This window comes from Telmatherina bonti (assembly GCF_933228915.1).
Source record: "Telmatherina bonti genome assembly, chromosome: 3".
Lineage (NCBI taxonomy): Eukaryota > Metazoa > Chordata > Actinopteri > Atheriniformes > Telmatherinidae > Telmatherina > Telmatherina bonti.
In genome coordinates this window covers 44,603,308-44,618,884 of record NC_136621.1, presented here as the reverse complement: position 1 = coordinate 44,618,884, position 15,577 = coordinate 44,603,308, and the positions used below count along the sequence as shown (strand labels likewise).

The 15,577-nt window shown below is 33.5% G+C and overlaps 1 protein-coding gene across 1 annotated transcript in view; it reads left to right on the top strand.

The window, feature by feature from the left end:
* LOC306774294 (actin-binding protein WASF3-like) overlaps window positions 1-15,577 on the top strand; it is a gene marked incomplete at both ends in the record, with an annotated part of 120,405 nt that overhangs the window by 92,210 nt on the left and 12,618 nt on the right. The window contains 2 exons of the mRNA XM_079264294.1: window positions 14,009-14,162; window positions 14,229-14,346. Coding sequence (XP_079120420.1) covers window positions 14,009-14,162; window positions 14,229-14,346 — 272 coding nt within the window. The remainder of the gene's footprint in view (window positions 1-14,008; window positions 14,163-14,228; window positions 14,347-15,577) is intronic.

Below are 15,577 nucleotides of genomic sequence, written 5' to 3'. Positions count from 1 at the left end.
AATAAACATGTTTACAGCAGAAATAACGATGTTTACTGCAGAAATAAACACGTTTACAGCAGGAATAAACTTGTTCACAACAGGAATAAACTTGTTTACAGCAGAAATAAACATGTTTACAGCAGGAATAATCTTGTTTACAGCAGAAATAAACTTGTTTATAGAAGAAATAAACATGTTTACAGCAGAAATAAACATGTTTACAGCAGAAATAAACACGTTTACAATAGGAATAAACATGTTTAAAGCAGAAGTAAACTTGTTTACAGCAGGAATAAACATGTTTACTGCAGACATATACTCGTTTTCAGCAGAAATAAATACGTTGACAGCAGGAATAAACATGATTACTGCAGAAATAAACACGTTTACAGCAGAAATAAACATGTTTACAACAGGAATATACAGTTTTACAGCAGGAATAAACTTGTTCACAACAGGAATAAACTTGTTTACAGCAGAAATAAACACGTTTACAGCAGGCATGAACTTTGCAGCAAAAATAAAGTTTACAGCAGGAATAAAATTGTTTACAGCAGAAATAAACATATTTACAGCAGAAATAACGATGTTTACAGCAGAAATAAACACGTTTACAGCAGGGATAAACATGTTTACAGCAGGGATAAACAAGTTTACAACAGAAATAACGATGGTTTCAGCAGAAATAAACATGTTTACAGCAGCAATAAACATGTTTACAGCAAAAATAAACATGTTTACAGCAGAAATATACACATTTACAGCAGAAATAAACACGTTTACAGCAGAAATGAACTTGTTTACAGCAGAAATAAACTTGTTTACAGAATGAATAAACATGTTTACTGCAGAAATAATCATGTTTATAGCAATAATAAACATGCTTACAGCTGCAATAAACTCATTTACAGCAGCAATAAACACGTTTACAGCAGGAATAAACATGTTTACAGCAGAAATAAACATGTTTACAGCAGAAATATACTCACTTACAGCAGAAATAAATACGTTTACAGCAGAAATAAACATGTTTACAGCAGAAATGAACATGTCTACAGCAGAAATAAACACGTTTACAGCAGAAATAAACACGTTTACAGCAGGAATAAACATGTTTACAGCAGAAGTAAACAGATTTACAACAGAAATAACGATGGTTACAGCAGAAATAAACATGTTTACAGCAGCAATAAACATGTTTACAGCAGAAATAAACATGTTAACAGCAGAAATATACTCATTTACAGTGGAAATAAACACGTTTACAGCAGAAATGAACTTGTTTACAGCAGAAATAAACTTGTTTACAGAATGAATAAACATGTTTACAGCAGAAATAATCATGTTTACTGCAAAAATAAACATGCTTACAGCAGCAATAAACTCATTTACAGCAGCAACAAACACGTTTACAGCAGGAATAAACACGTTTACAGCAGAAATAAACATGTTTACAGCAGAAATATACTCGTTTTCAGCAGAAATAAATACGTTTACAGCAGGAATAAACATGTTTACTGCAGAAATAAACACGTTTACAGCAGAAATAAACATGTTTACAACAGGAATATACACTTTTACAGCAGCAATAAACTTGTTCACAACAGGAATGAACTTTTTTACAGCAGAAATAAACACGTTTACAGCAGGCATGAACTTTGCAGCAAAAATAAAGTTCTTTACAGCAGTAATAAACTTGTTTACAGCAGCAATAAACATGTTTACAGCAGGAATAAACTTGTTTACAGCAGAAATAAACATGTTTACAGCAGGAATAAACTTATTTAGAGCAAAAATAAACTTGTTTACAACAGGAATAAACATATTTACAGCAGAAATAAACATGTTTACATCAGGTATAAACATGTTTACAACAGGAATATACACGTTTACAGCAGAAATAAACATGTTTACAGCAGGAATAAACTTGTTTACAGCAGAAATAAACATGTTTACAGCAGGAATAAACATGTTTACAGCAGAAAAAAACTATGTTTACAGCAGAAATAAACACGTTTACGGCAGGGATAAACTTGTTTACAGCAGAAATAACTATGTTTACAGCAGAAATAAACTTGTTTACAGCAGAAATAACTATGTTTACAGCAGAAATAAACACGTTAACAGCAGGAATAAACTTGATCACAACAGGAATAAACTTGTTTACAGCAGAAATAAACATGTTTACAGCAGAAATAAACATGTTTACAGCAGAAATAAACACATTTAAAGCAGAAATAAACACGTTTACAGCAGGAATAACAATGTTTTCAGCAGAAATAAACACGTTTATAGCATCAATGAACATGTTTACAGCAGGAATAAACACGTTTACGGCAGGGATAAACTTGTTTACAGCAGAAATAACTATGTTTACAGCAGAAATAAACACGTTTACAGCAGGAATAAACTTGTTCACAACAGGAATAAACACGTTTACAGCAGAAATAAACACGTTTACAGCAGGCATGAACTTTACAGCAAAAATAAAGTTGTTTACAGCAGGAATAAAATTGTTTACAGCAGAAATAAACACGTTTATAGCATCAATGAACATGTTTACAGCAGGAATAAACACGTTTACGGCAGGGATAAACTTGTTTACAGCAGAAATAACTATGTTTACAGCAGAAATAAACACGTTTACAGCAGGAATAAACTTGTTCACAACAGGAATAAACACGTTTACAGCAGAAATAAACATGTTTACAGCAGGAATAAACATGTTTACAGCAGAAATAAACATGTTTACAGCGGGAATAAACATGTTTACAGCAGAAATAATGATGTTTACAGCAGAAATAAACACGTTTACGGCAGGGATAAACTTGTTTACAGCAGAAATAACTATGTTTACAGCAGAAATAAACACGTTTACAGCAGGAATAAACTTGTTCACAACAGGAATAAACTTGTTTACAGCAGAAATAAACATGTTTACAGCAGAAATAAACATGTTTACAGCAGAAATAAACACATTTAAAGCAGAAATAAACACGTTTAAAGCAGGAATAACAATGTTTTCAGCAGAAATAAACACGTTTACAGCAGGAATAAACACGTTTACAGCATCAATAAACATGTTTACAGCAGGAATAAACATATTTACAGCAGAAATAAACATGTTTACAACAGGAATATACACTTTTACAGCAGGAATAAACTTGTTCACAACAGGAATAAATTTGTTTACAGCAGAAATAAACATGTTTACAGCAGGCATGAACTTTGCAGCAAAAATAAAGTTGTTTACAGCAGGAATAAAATTGTTTACAGCAGAAATAAACATATTTACAGCAGAAATAACGATGTTTACAGCAGAAATAAACACGTTTACAGCAGGGATAAACATGTTTACAGCAGGGATAAACTTGTTTACTGCAGAAATATACTCGTTTTCAGCAGAAATAAATACGTTGACAGCAGGAATAAACATGATTACTGCAGAAATAAACACGTTTACAGCAGAAATAAACATGTTTACAACAGGAATATACAGTTTTACAGCAGGAATAAACTTGTTCACAACAGGAATAAACTTGTTTACAGCAGAAATAAACACCTTTACAGCAGGCATGAACTTTGCAGCAAAAATAAAGTTCTTTACAGCAGTAATAAACTTGTTTACAGCAGCAATAAACATGTTTACAGCAGGAATAAACTTGTTTACAGCAGAAATAAACATGTTTACAGCAGGAATAAACTTATTTAGAGCAAAAATAAACTTGTTTACAACAGGAATAAACATATTTACAGCAGAAATAAACATGTTTACAGCAGAAATAAACATGTTTACATCATTTATAAACATGTTTACAACAGGAATATACACGTTTACAGCAGGAATAAACTTGTTCACAACAGGAATAAACTTGTTTACAGCAGAAATAAACACGTTTACAGCAGGCATGAACTTTGCAGCAAAAATAAAGTTCTTTACAGCAGTAATAAACTTGTTTACAGCAGAAATAATGATGTTTACAGCAGAAATAAACACGTTTACGGCAGGGATAAACTTGTTTACAGCAGAAATAACTATGTTTACAGCAGAAATAAACACGTTTACAGCAGGAATAAACTTGTTCACAACAGGAATAAACTTGTTTACAGCAGAAATAAACATGTTTACAGCAGAAATAACGATGTTTACAGCAGAAATAAACACGTTTACGGCAGGGATAAACTTGTTTACAGCAGAAATAACTATGTTTACAGCAGAAATAAACACATTTACAGCAGAAGTAAACACATTTACAGCAGGAATAAACTTATTCACAAGAGGAATAAACTTGTTTACAGCAGAAATAAACATATTTACAGCAGAAATAAACATGTTTACAGCAGGCATGAACTTTGCAGCAAAAATAAAGTTGTTTACAGCAGAAATATACTCATTTACAGCAGAAATAAACATGTTTACAGCAGGCATGAACTTTGCAGCAAAAATAAAGTTGTTTACAGCAGAAATATACTAATTTACAGCAGGAATAAACTTGTTCACAACAGGAATAAACACGTTTACAGCAGAAATAATGTTTACAGCAGACATAAACACGTTTTCAGCAGGAATAAACACGTTTACAGCATCAATAAACATGTTTACAGCAGAAATGAACATGTTTACAGCAGAAATAAACATGTTTACAGCAGAAATAAATATGTTAACAGCAGGGATAAACACGCTTACAGCAGAAATAAACATGTTTACAGCAGAAATAAACATGTTTACAGCAGAAATAAACATGTTTACAGCAGAAATAAATATGTTAACAGCAGGGATAAACACGCTTACAGCAGAAATAAACATGTTTACAGCAGGAATAAACTTGTTCACAACAGGAATAAACTTGTTTACAGCAGAAATAAACATGTTTACAGCAGGAATAATCTTGTTTACAGCAGAAATAAACTTGTTTATAGATGAAATAAACATGTTTACAGCAGAAATAAACATGTTTACAGCAGAAATAAACACGTTTACAATAGGAATAAACATGTTTAAAGCAGAAGTAAACTTGTTTACAGCAGGAATATACTCGTTTTCAGCAGAAATAAATACGTTGACAGCAGGAATAAACATGTTTACAGCAGGCATGAACTTTGCAGCAAAAATAAAGTTGTTTACAGCAGAAATATACTAATTTACAGCAGGAATAAACTTGTTCACAACAGGAATAAACACGTTTACAGCAGAAATAACAATGTTTACAGCAGACATAAACACGTTTTCAGCAGGAATAAACACGTTTACAGCATCAATAAACATGTTTACAGCAGAAATGAACATGTTTACAGCAGAAATAAACATGTTTACAGCAGAAATAAATATGTTAACAGCAGGGATAAACACGCTTACAGCAGAAATAAACATGTTTACAGCAGAAATAAACATGTTTACAACAGGAATATACACGTTTACAGCAGGAATAAACATGTTTACAGCAGAAATAACGATGTTTACTGCAGAAATAAACACGTTTACAGCAGGAATAAACTTGTTCACAACAGGAATAAACTTGTTTACAGCAGAAATAAACATGTTTACAGCAGAAATAAACATGTTTACAACAGGAATATACACGTTTACAGCAGGAATAAACATGTTTACAGCAGAAATAACGATGTTTACTGCAGAAATAAACACGTTTACAGCAGGAATAAACTTGTTCACAACAGGAATAAACTTGTTTACAGCAGAAATAAACATGTTTACAGCAGGAATAATCTTGTTTACAGCAGAAATAAACTTGTTTATAGAAGAAATAAACATGTTTACAGCAGAAATAAACATGTTTACAGCAGAAATAAACACGTTTACAATAGGAATAAACATGTTTAAAGCAGAAGTAAACTTGTTTACAGCAGGAATAAACATGTTTACTGCAGAAATATACTCGTTTTCAGCAGAAATAAATACGTTGACAGCAGGAATAAACATGATTACTGCAGAAATAAACACGTTTACAGCAGAAATAAACATGTTTACAACAGGAATATACAGTTTTACAGCAGGAATAAACTTGTTCACAACAGGAATAAACTTGTTTACAGCAGAAATAAACACGTTTACAGCAGGCATGAACTTTGCAGCAAAAATAAAGTTGTTTACAGCAGGAATAAAATTGTTTACAGCAGAAATAAACATATTTACAGCAGAAATAACGATGTTTACAGCAGAAATAAACACGTTTACAGCAGGGATAAACATGTTTACAGCAGGGATAAACAAGTTTACAACAGAAATAACGATGGTTTCAGCAGAAATAAACATGTTTACAGCAGCAATAAACATGTTTACAGCAAAAATAAACATGTTTACAGCAGAAATATACACATTTACAGCAGAAATAAACACGTTTACAGCAGAAATGAACTTGTTTACAGCAGAAATAAACTTGTTTACAGAATGAATAAACATGTTTACTGCAGAAATAATCATGTTTATAGCAATAATAAACATGCTTACAGCTGCAATAAACTCATTTACAGCAGCAATAAACACGTTTACAGCAGGAATAAACATGTTTACAGCAGAAATAAACATGTTTACAGCAGAAATATACTCACTTACAGCAGAAATAAATACGTTTACAGCAGAAATAAACATGTTTACAGCAGAAATGAACATGTCTACAGCAGAAATAAACACGTTTACAGCAGAAATAAACACGTTTACAGCAGGAATAAACATGTTTACAGCAGAAGTAAACAGATTTACAACAGAAATAACGATGGTTACAGCAGAAATAAACATGTTTACAGCAGCAATAAACATGTTTACAGCAGAAATAAACATGTTAACAGCAGAAATATACTCATTTACAGTGGAAATAAACACGTTTACAGCAGAAATGAACTTGTTTACAGCAGAAATAAACTTGTTTACAGAATGAATAAACATGTTTACAGCAGAAATAATCATGTTTACTGCAAAAATAAACATGCTTACAGCAGCAATAAACTCATTTACAGCAGCAACAAACACGTTTACAGCAGGAATAAACACGTTTACAGCAGAAATAAACATGTTTACAGCAGAAATATACTCGTTTTCAGCAGAAATAAATACGTTTACAGCAGGAATAAACATGTTTACTGCAGAAATAAACACGTTTACAGCAGAAATAAACATGTTTACAACAGGAATATACACTTTTACAGCAGCAATAAACTTGTTCACAACAGGAATAAACTTTTTTACAGCAGAAATAAACACGTTTACAGCAGGCATGAACTTTGCAGCAAAAATAAAGTTCTTTACAGCAGTAATAAACTTGTTTACAGCAGCAATAAACATGTTTACAGCAGGAATAAACTTGTTTACAGCAGAAATAAACATGTTTACAGCAGGAATAAACTTATTTAGAGCAAAAATAAACTTGTTTACAACAGGAATAAACATATTTACAGCAGAAATAAACATGTTTACATCAGGTATAAACATGTTTACAACAGGAATATACACGTTTACAGCAGAAATAAACATGTTTACAGCAGGAATAAACATGTTTACAGCAGAAAAAACTATGTTTACAGCAGAAATAAACACGTTTACGGCAGGGATAAACTTGTTTACAGCAGAAATAACTATGTTTACAGCAGAAATAAACTTGTTTACAGCAGAAATAACTATGTTTACAGCAGAAATAAACACGTTAACAGCAGGAATAAACTTGATCACAACAGGAATAAACTTGTTTACAGCAGAAATAAACATGTTTACAGCAGAAATAAACATGTTTACAGCAGAAATAAACACATTTAAAGCAGAAATAAACACGTTTACAGCAGGAATAACAATGTTTTCAGCAGAAATAAACACGTTTATAGCATCAATGAACATGTTTACAGCAGGAATAAACACGTTTACGGCAGGGATAAACTTGTTTACAGCAGAAATAACTATGTTTACAGCAGAAATAAACACGTTTACAGCAGGAATAAACTTGTTCACAACAGGAATAAACACGTTTACAGCAGAAATAAACACGTTTACAGCAGGCATGAACTTTACAGCAAAAATAAAGTTGTTTACAGCAGGAATAAAATTGTTTACAGCAGAAATAAACACGTTTATAGCATCAATGAACATGTTTACAGCAGGAATAAACACGTTTACGGCAGGGATAAACTTGTTTACAGCAGAAATAACTATGTTTACAGCAGAAATAAACACGTTTACAGCAGGAATAAACTTGTTCACAACAGGAATAAACACGTTTACAGCAGAAATAAACATGTTTACAGCAGGAATAAACATGTTTACAGCAGAAATAAACATGTTTACAGCGGGAATAAACATGTTTACAGCAGAAATAATGATGTTTACAGCAGAAATAAACACGTTTACGGCAGGGATAAACTTGTTTACAGCAGAAATAACTATGTTTACAGCAGAAATAAACACGTTTACAGCAGGAATAAACTTGTTCACAACAGGAATAAACTTGTTTACAGCAGAAATAAACATGTTTGCAGCAGAAATAAACATGTTTACAGCAGAAATAAACACATTTAAAGCAGAAATAAACACGTTTAAAGCAGGAATAACAATGTTTTCAGCAGAAATAAACACGTTTACAGCAGGAATAAACACGTTTACAGCATCAATAAACATGTTTACAGCAGGAATAAACATATTTACAGCAGAAATAAACATGTTTACAACAGGAATATACACTTTTACAGCAGGAATAAACTTGTTCACAACAGGAATAAATTTGTTTACAGCAGAAATAAACATGTTTACAGCAGGCATGAACTTTGCAGCAAAAATAAAGTTGTTTACAGCAGGAATAAAATTGTTTACAGCAGAAATAAACATATTTACAGCAGAAATAACGATGTTTACAGCAGAAATAAACACGTTTACAGCAGGGATAAACATGTTTACAGCAGGGATAAACTTGTTTACTGCAGAAATATACTCGTTTTCAGCAGAAATAAATACGTTGACAGCAGGAATAAACATGATTACTGCAGAAATAAACACGTTTACAGCAGAAATAAACATGTTTACAACAGGAATATACAGTTTTACAGCAGGAATAAACTTGTTCACAACAGGAATAAACTTGTTTACAGCAGAAATAAACACCTTTACAGCAGGCATGAACTTTGCAGCAAAAATAAAGTTCTTTACAGCAGTAATAAACTTGTTTACAGCAGCAATAAACATGTTTACAGCAGGAATAAACTTGTTTACAGCAGAAATAAACATGTTTACAGCAGGAATAAACTTATTTAGAGCAAAAATAAACTTGTTTACAACAGGAATAAACATATTTACAGCAGAAATAAACATGTTTACAGCAGCAGAAATAAACATGTTTACATCATTTATAAACATGTTTACAACAGGAATATACACGTTTACAGCAGGAATAAACTTGTTCACAACAGGAATAAACTTGTTTACAGCAGAAATAAACACGTTTACAGCAGGCATGAACTTTGCAGCAAAAATAAAGTTCTTTACAGCAGTAATAAACTTGTTTACAGCAGCAATAAACATGTTTACAGCAGGAATAAACTTGTTTACAGCAGAAATAAACATGTTTACAGCAGGAATAAACTTATTTAGAGCAAAAATAAACTTGTTTACAACAGGAATAAACATATTTACAGCAGAAATAAACATGTTTACAGCTGAAATAAACATGTTTACATCAGGTATAAACATGTTTACAACAGGAATATACACGTTTACAGCAGGAATAAACTTGTTTACAACAGGAAAAAACTCGTTTACAGCAGAAATAAACATGTTTACAGCAGGAATAAACTTGTTTACAGCAGAAATAAACATGTTTACAGCAGGAATAAACATGTTTACAGCAGAAAAAAACTATGTTTACAGCAGAAATAAACACGTTTACGGCAGGGATAAACTTGTTTACAGCAGAAATAACTATGTTTACAGCAGAAATAAACACGTTTACAGCAGGAATAAACTTGTTCACAACAGGAATAAACTTGTTTACAGCAGAAATAAACATGTTTACAGCAGAAATAAACATGTTTACAGCAGAAATAAACACATTTAAAGCAGAAATAAACACGTTTACAGCAGGAATAACAATGTTTTCAGCAGAAATAAACACGTTTACAGCAGGAATAAACACGTTTACAGCATCAATAAACATGTTTACAGCAGGAATAAACATATTTACAGCAGAAATAAACATGTTTACAACAGGAATATACACTTTTACAGCAGGAATAAACTTGTTCACAACAGGAATAAATTTGTTTACAGCAGAAATAAACATGTTTACAGCAGGCATGAACTTTGCAGCAAAAATAAAGTTGTTTACAGCAGGAATAAAATTGTTTACAGCAGAAATAAACATATTTACAGCAGAAATAACGATGTTTACAGCAGAAATAAACACGTTTACAGCAGGGATAAACATGTTTACAGCAGGGATAAACAAGTTTACAGCAGGGATAAACTTGTTTACAGCAGAAATAAACTTGTTTACAGCAGGAATAAACTTGTTTACTGCAGAAATATACTCGTTTTCAGCAGAAAAAAATACGTTGACAGCAGGAATAAACATGATTACTGCAGAAATAAACACGTTTACAGCAGAAATAAACATGTTTACAACAGGAATATACAGTTTTACAGCAGGAATAAACTTGTTCACAACAGGAATAAACTTGTTTACAGCAGAAATAAACACGTTTACAGCAGGCATGAACTTTACAGCAAAAATAAAGTTGTTTACAGCAGGAATAAAATTGTTTACAGCAGAAATAAACATATTTACAGCAGAAATAACGATGTTTACAGCAGAAATAAACACGTTTACAGCAGGGATAAACATGTTTACAGCAGGGATAAACAAGTTTACAGCAGGGATAAACTTGTTTACAGCAGAAATAAACTTGTTTACAGCAGGAATAAACTTGTTTACTGCAGAAATATACTCGTTTTCAGCAGAAATATATACGTTGACAGCAGGAATAAACATGATTACTGCAGAAATAAACACGTTTACAGCAGAAATAAACATGTTTACAACAGGAATATACAGTTTTACAGCAGGAATAAACTTGTTCACAACAGGAATAAACTTGTTTACAGCAGAAATAAACACGTTTACAGCAGGCATGAACTTTGCAGCAAAAATAAAGTTGTTTACAGCAGGAATAAAATTGTTTACAGCAGAAATAAACATATTTACAGCAGAAATAACGATGTTTACAGCAGAAATAAACATGTTTACAGCAGAAATATACTCACTTACAGCAGAAATAAATACGTTTACAGCAGGAATAAACTTGTTTACAGCAGAAATAAACATGTTTACAGCAGAAATAAACATGTTTACAGCAGAAATAAACACGTTTACAGCAGAAATAAACACGTTTACAGCAGGAATAAACATGTTTACAGCAGGAATAAACATATTTACAGCAGAAATAAACATGGTTACAGCAGCAATAAACATTTTTACAGCAGAAATAAACATGTTTACAGCAGAAACAAACACTTTTACAGCAGAAATAAACACGTTTACAACATCAATAAACATGTTTACAGCAGGAAGAAACATATTTACAACAGAAATAACGATGGTTTCAGCAGAAATAAACATGTTTACAGCAGCAATAAACATGTTTACAGCAGAAATAAACATGTTTACAGCAGAAATATACTCACTTACAGCAGAAATAAATACGTTTACAGCAGGAATAAACTTGTTTACAGCAGAAATAAACATGTTTACAGCAGAAATAACCATGTTTACAGCAAAAAATAAACATGATTACAGCAGCAATAAAGTTATTTCCAGCAGCAATAAACATGTTTACAGCATAAATAAACTTGTTTACAGCAGAAATAAACACGTTTACAGCAGAAATAAACACGTTTACAGCAGGAATTAACTTATTTACAGCAGAAATAAACTTGTTAACAGCAGAAATAAACACGCTTACAGCAGGAATAAACTTATTTACAGCAGAAATAAACTTGTTTACAGCAGGAATAAACTTGTTTCCAGCAGGAATAAACATGTTTACAGAAGGAATAAACATGTTTACAGCAGAAATAACCATGTTTACAGCAAAAATAAACATGATTACAGCAGCAATAAACTTATTTACAGCAGCAATAAACTTGTTCACAACAGGAATAAACTTGTTTACAGCAGAAATAAACACGTTTACAGCAGGCATGAACTTTACAGCAAAAATAAAGTTGTTTACAGCAGGAATAAAATTGTTTACAGCAGAAATAAACATATTTACAGCAGAAATAACGATGTTTACAGCAGAAATAAACACGTTTACAGCAGGGATAAACATGTTTACAGCAGGGATAAACAAGTTTACAGCAGGGATAAACTTGTTTACAGCAGAAATAAACTTGTTTACAGCAGGAATAAACTTGTTTACTGCAGAAATATACTCGTTTTCAGCAGAAATATATACGTTGACAGCAGGAATAAACATGATTACTGCAGAAATAAACACGTTTACAGCAGAAATAAACATGTTTACAACAGGAATATACAGTTTTACAGCAGGAATAAACTTGTTCACAACAGGAATAAACTTGTTTACAGCAGAAATAAACACGTTTACAGCAGGCATGAACTTTGCAGCAAAAATAAAGTTGTTTACAGCAGGAATAAAATTGTTTACAGCAGAAATAAACATATTTACAGCAGAAATAACGATGTTTACAGCAGAAATAAACATGTTTACAGCAGAAATATACTCACTTACAGCAGAAATAAATACGTTTACAGCAGGAATAAACTTGTTTACAGCAGAAATAAACATGTTTACAGCAGAAATAAACATGTTTACAGCAGAAATAAACACGTTTACAGCAGAAATAAACACGTTTACAGCAGGAATAAACATGTTTACAGCAGGAATAAACATATTTACAGCAGAAATAAACATGGTTACAGCAGCAATAAACATTTTTACAGCAGAAATAAACATGTTTACAGCAGAAACAAACACTTTTACAGCAGAAATAAACACGTTTACAACATCAATAAACATGTTTACAGCAGGAAGAAACATATTTACAACAGAAATAACGATGGTTTCAGCAGAAATAAACATGTTTACAGCAGCAATAAACATGTTTACAGCAGAAATAAACATGTTTACAGCAGAAATATACTCACTTACAGCAGAAATAAATACGTTTACAGCAGGAATAAACTTGTTTACAGCAGAAATAAACATGTTTACAGCAGAAATAACCATGTTTACAGCAAAAAATAAACATGATTACAGCAGCAATAAAGTTATTTCCAGCAGCAATAAACATGTTTACAGCATAAATAAACTTGTTTACAGCAGAAATAAACACGTTTACAGCAGAAATAAACACGTTTACAGCAGGAATTAACTTATTTACAGCAGAAATAAACTTGTTAACAGCAGAAATAAACACGCTTACAGCAGGAATAAACTTATTTACAGCAGAAATAAACTTGTTTACAGCAGGAATAAACTTGTTTCCAGCAGGAATAAACATGTTTACAGAAGGAATAAACATGTTTACAGCAGAAATAACCATGTTTACAGCAAAAATAAACATGATTACAGCAGCAATAAACTTATTTACAGCAGCAATAAACATGTTTACAGCATAAATAAACTTGTTTACAGCAGAAATAAACACGTTTTCAGCAGGAATTAACATGTTTATAGTAGAAATAAACTTGGGGGGGGGGGGGTTCTAACTCGCCCGTTTAAAATTTAATCTGGATATTTCGGCATATTTAGGGGCGTGTCCTTTTGAGCACCGGTCTGAGCTGTCAGCCTGGCCAGACCTCCTGTCCCCGTTCTGTATGATGGAAACATCTCGTCTGCATGGAATATCATGTCTGATGAAAAGGATTGACGGGAAAACTTACCTGATATGTTTTCTTTACCTGTAAAAACAGCTTTTTCTTATGTTTCTCTTCAGTTTTCTCAGGAGTGTCTGTCGGAACCTCTAGACGCTCCAGAACCTTCCATCCAGCTGCTGACAGCTGTGTGTCTTCAGTCTCTCTGCAGGACATCAACATGAGGAAAGCCTTCAGAAGCAGTACCATCCAGGACCAGCAGGCCGTGTCACGGAGCTCCATCCTCAACCCGGTGCTGGAGATGTACCAGCACTGCGAAAGGCCCCCCCCTCTGAACATCCTGACCCCCTACAGGTCAGTCCCCCCCCCCTGTCAGTCCCTCCCCCACATGTCAGTTTGACCCCCCTCCATGTCTTCTAGGGACGATAAGAAGGACGGTCTGAAGTTCTACACTGATCCATCTTATTTCTTCAACCTGTGGAAGGAAAAGATGCTGCAAGCGACCGAGAACAAACGCAAAGAGAAGCGACGACAGAAGGTCCTTTCTGTCTCCATCCATCATCCATCCATCATCCATCATCCATCCATCATGCATCCATCATCCATCCATCCATCCATCCATCATCCATCATCCATCCATCATCCATCCATCATCCATCATCCATCCATCATCCATCCATCATCCATCATCCATCCATCATCCATCCATCATCCATCCATCATCCATCATCCATCCATCATGCATCCATCATCCATCCATCATCCATCCATCATCCATCATCCATCATCCATCCATCATCCATCCATCATCCATCCATCATCCATCATCCATCCATCATCCATCCATCATCCATCCATCATCCATCATCCATCATCCATCCATCATCCATCCATCATCCATCCATCATCCATCATCCATCCATCATCCATCATCCATCCATCATCCATCCATCATCCATCATCCATCCATCATCCATCATCCATCATCCATCCATCATCCATCATCCATCCATCATCCATCCATCATCCATCCATCATCCATCCATCCATCATCCATCCATCATCCCTCCATCATCCATCCATCATCCATCCATCATCCATCATCCATCATCCATCCATCATCCATCCATCATCCATCATCCATCCATCATCCATCATCCATCCATCATCCATCCATCATCCATCATCCATCCATCATCCATCCATCATCCATCATCCATCCATCATCCATCATCCATCCATCATCCATCCATCATCCATCCATCCATCCATCATCCATCATCCATCCATAATCCATCCATCATCCATCATCCATCCATCATCCATCATCCATCATCCATCCATCATCCATCCATCATCCATCATCCATCCATCATCCATCCATCATCCATCATCCATCCATCATCCATCATCCATCCATCATCCATCCATCATCCATCATCCATCATCCATCCATCATCCATCCGTCATCCATCATCCATTCATCATCCATCCATCATCCATCATCCATCCATCATCCATCATCCATCCATCATCCATCCATCATCCATCCATCCATCCATCATCCATCATCCATCCATCATCCATCCATCATCCATCATCCATCCATCATCCATCCATCATCCATCCAGCCATCCATCATCCATCATCCATCCATCATCCATCCATCATCCATCCATCATCCATCCATCATCCATCATCCATCCATCATCCATCCATCATCCATCCACCCATCCATCCATCATTCATCATCCATCCATCATCCATCA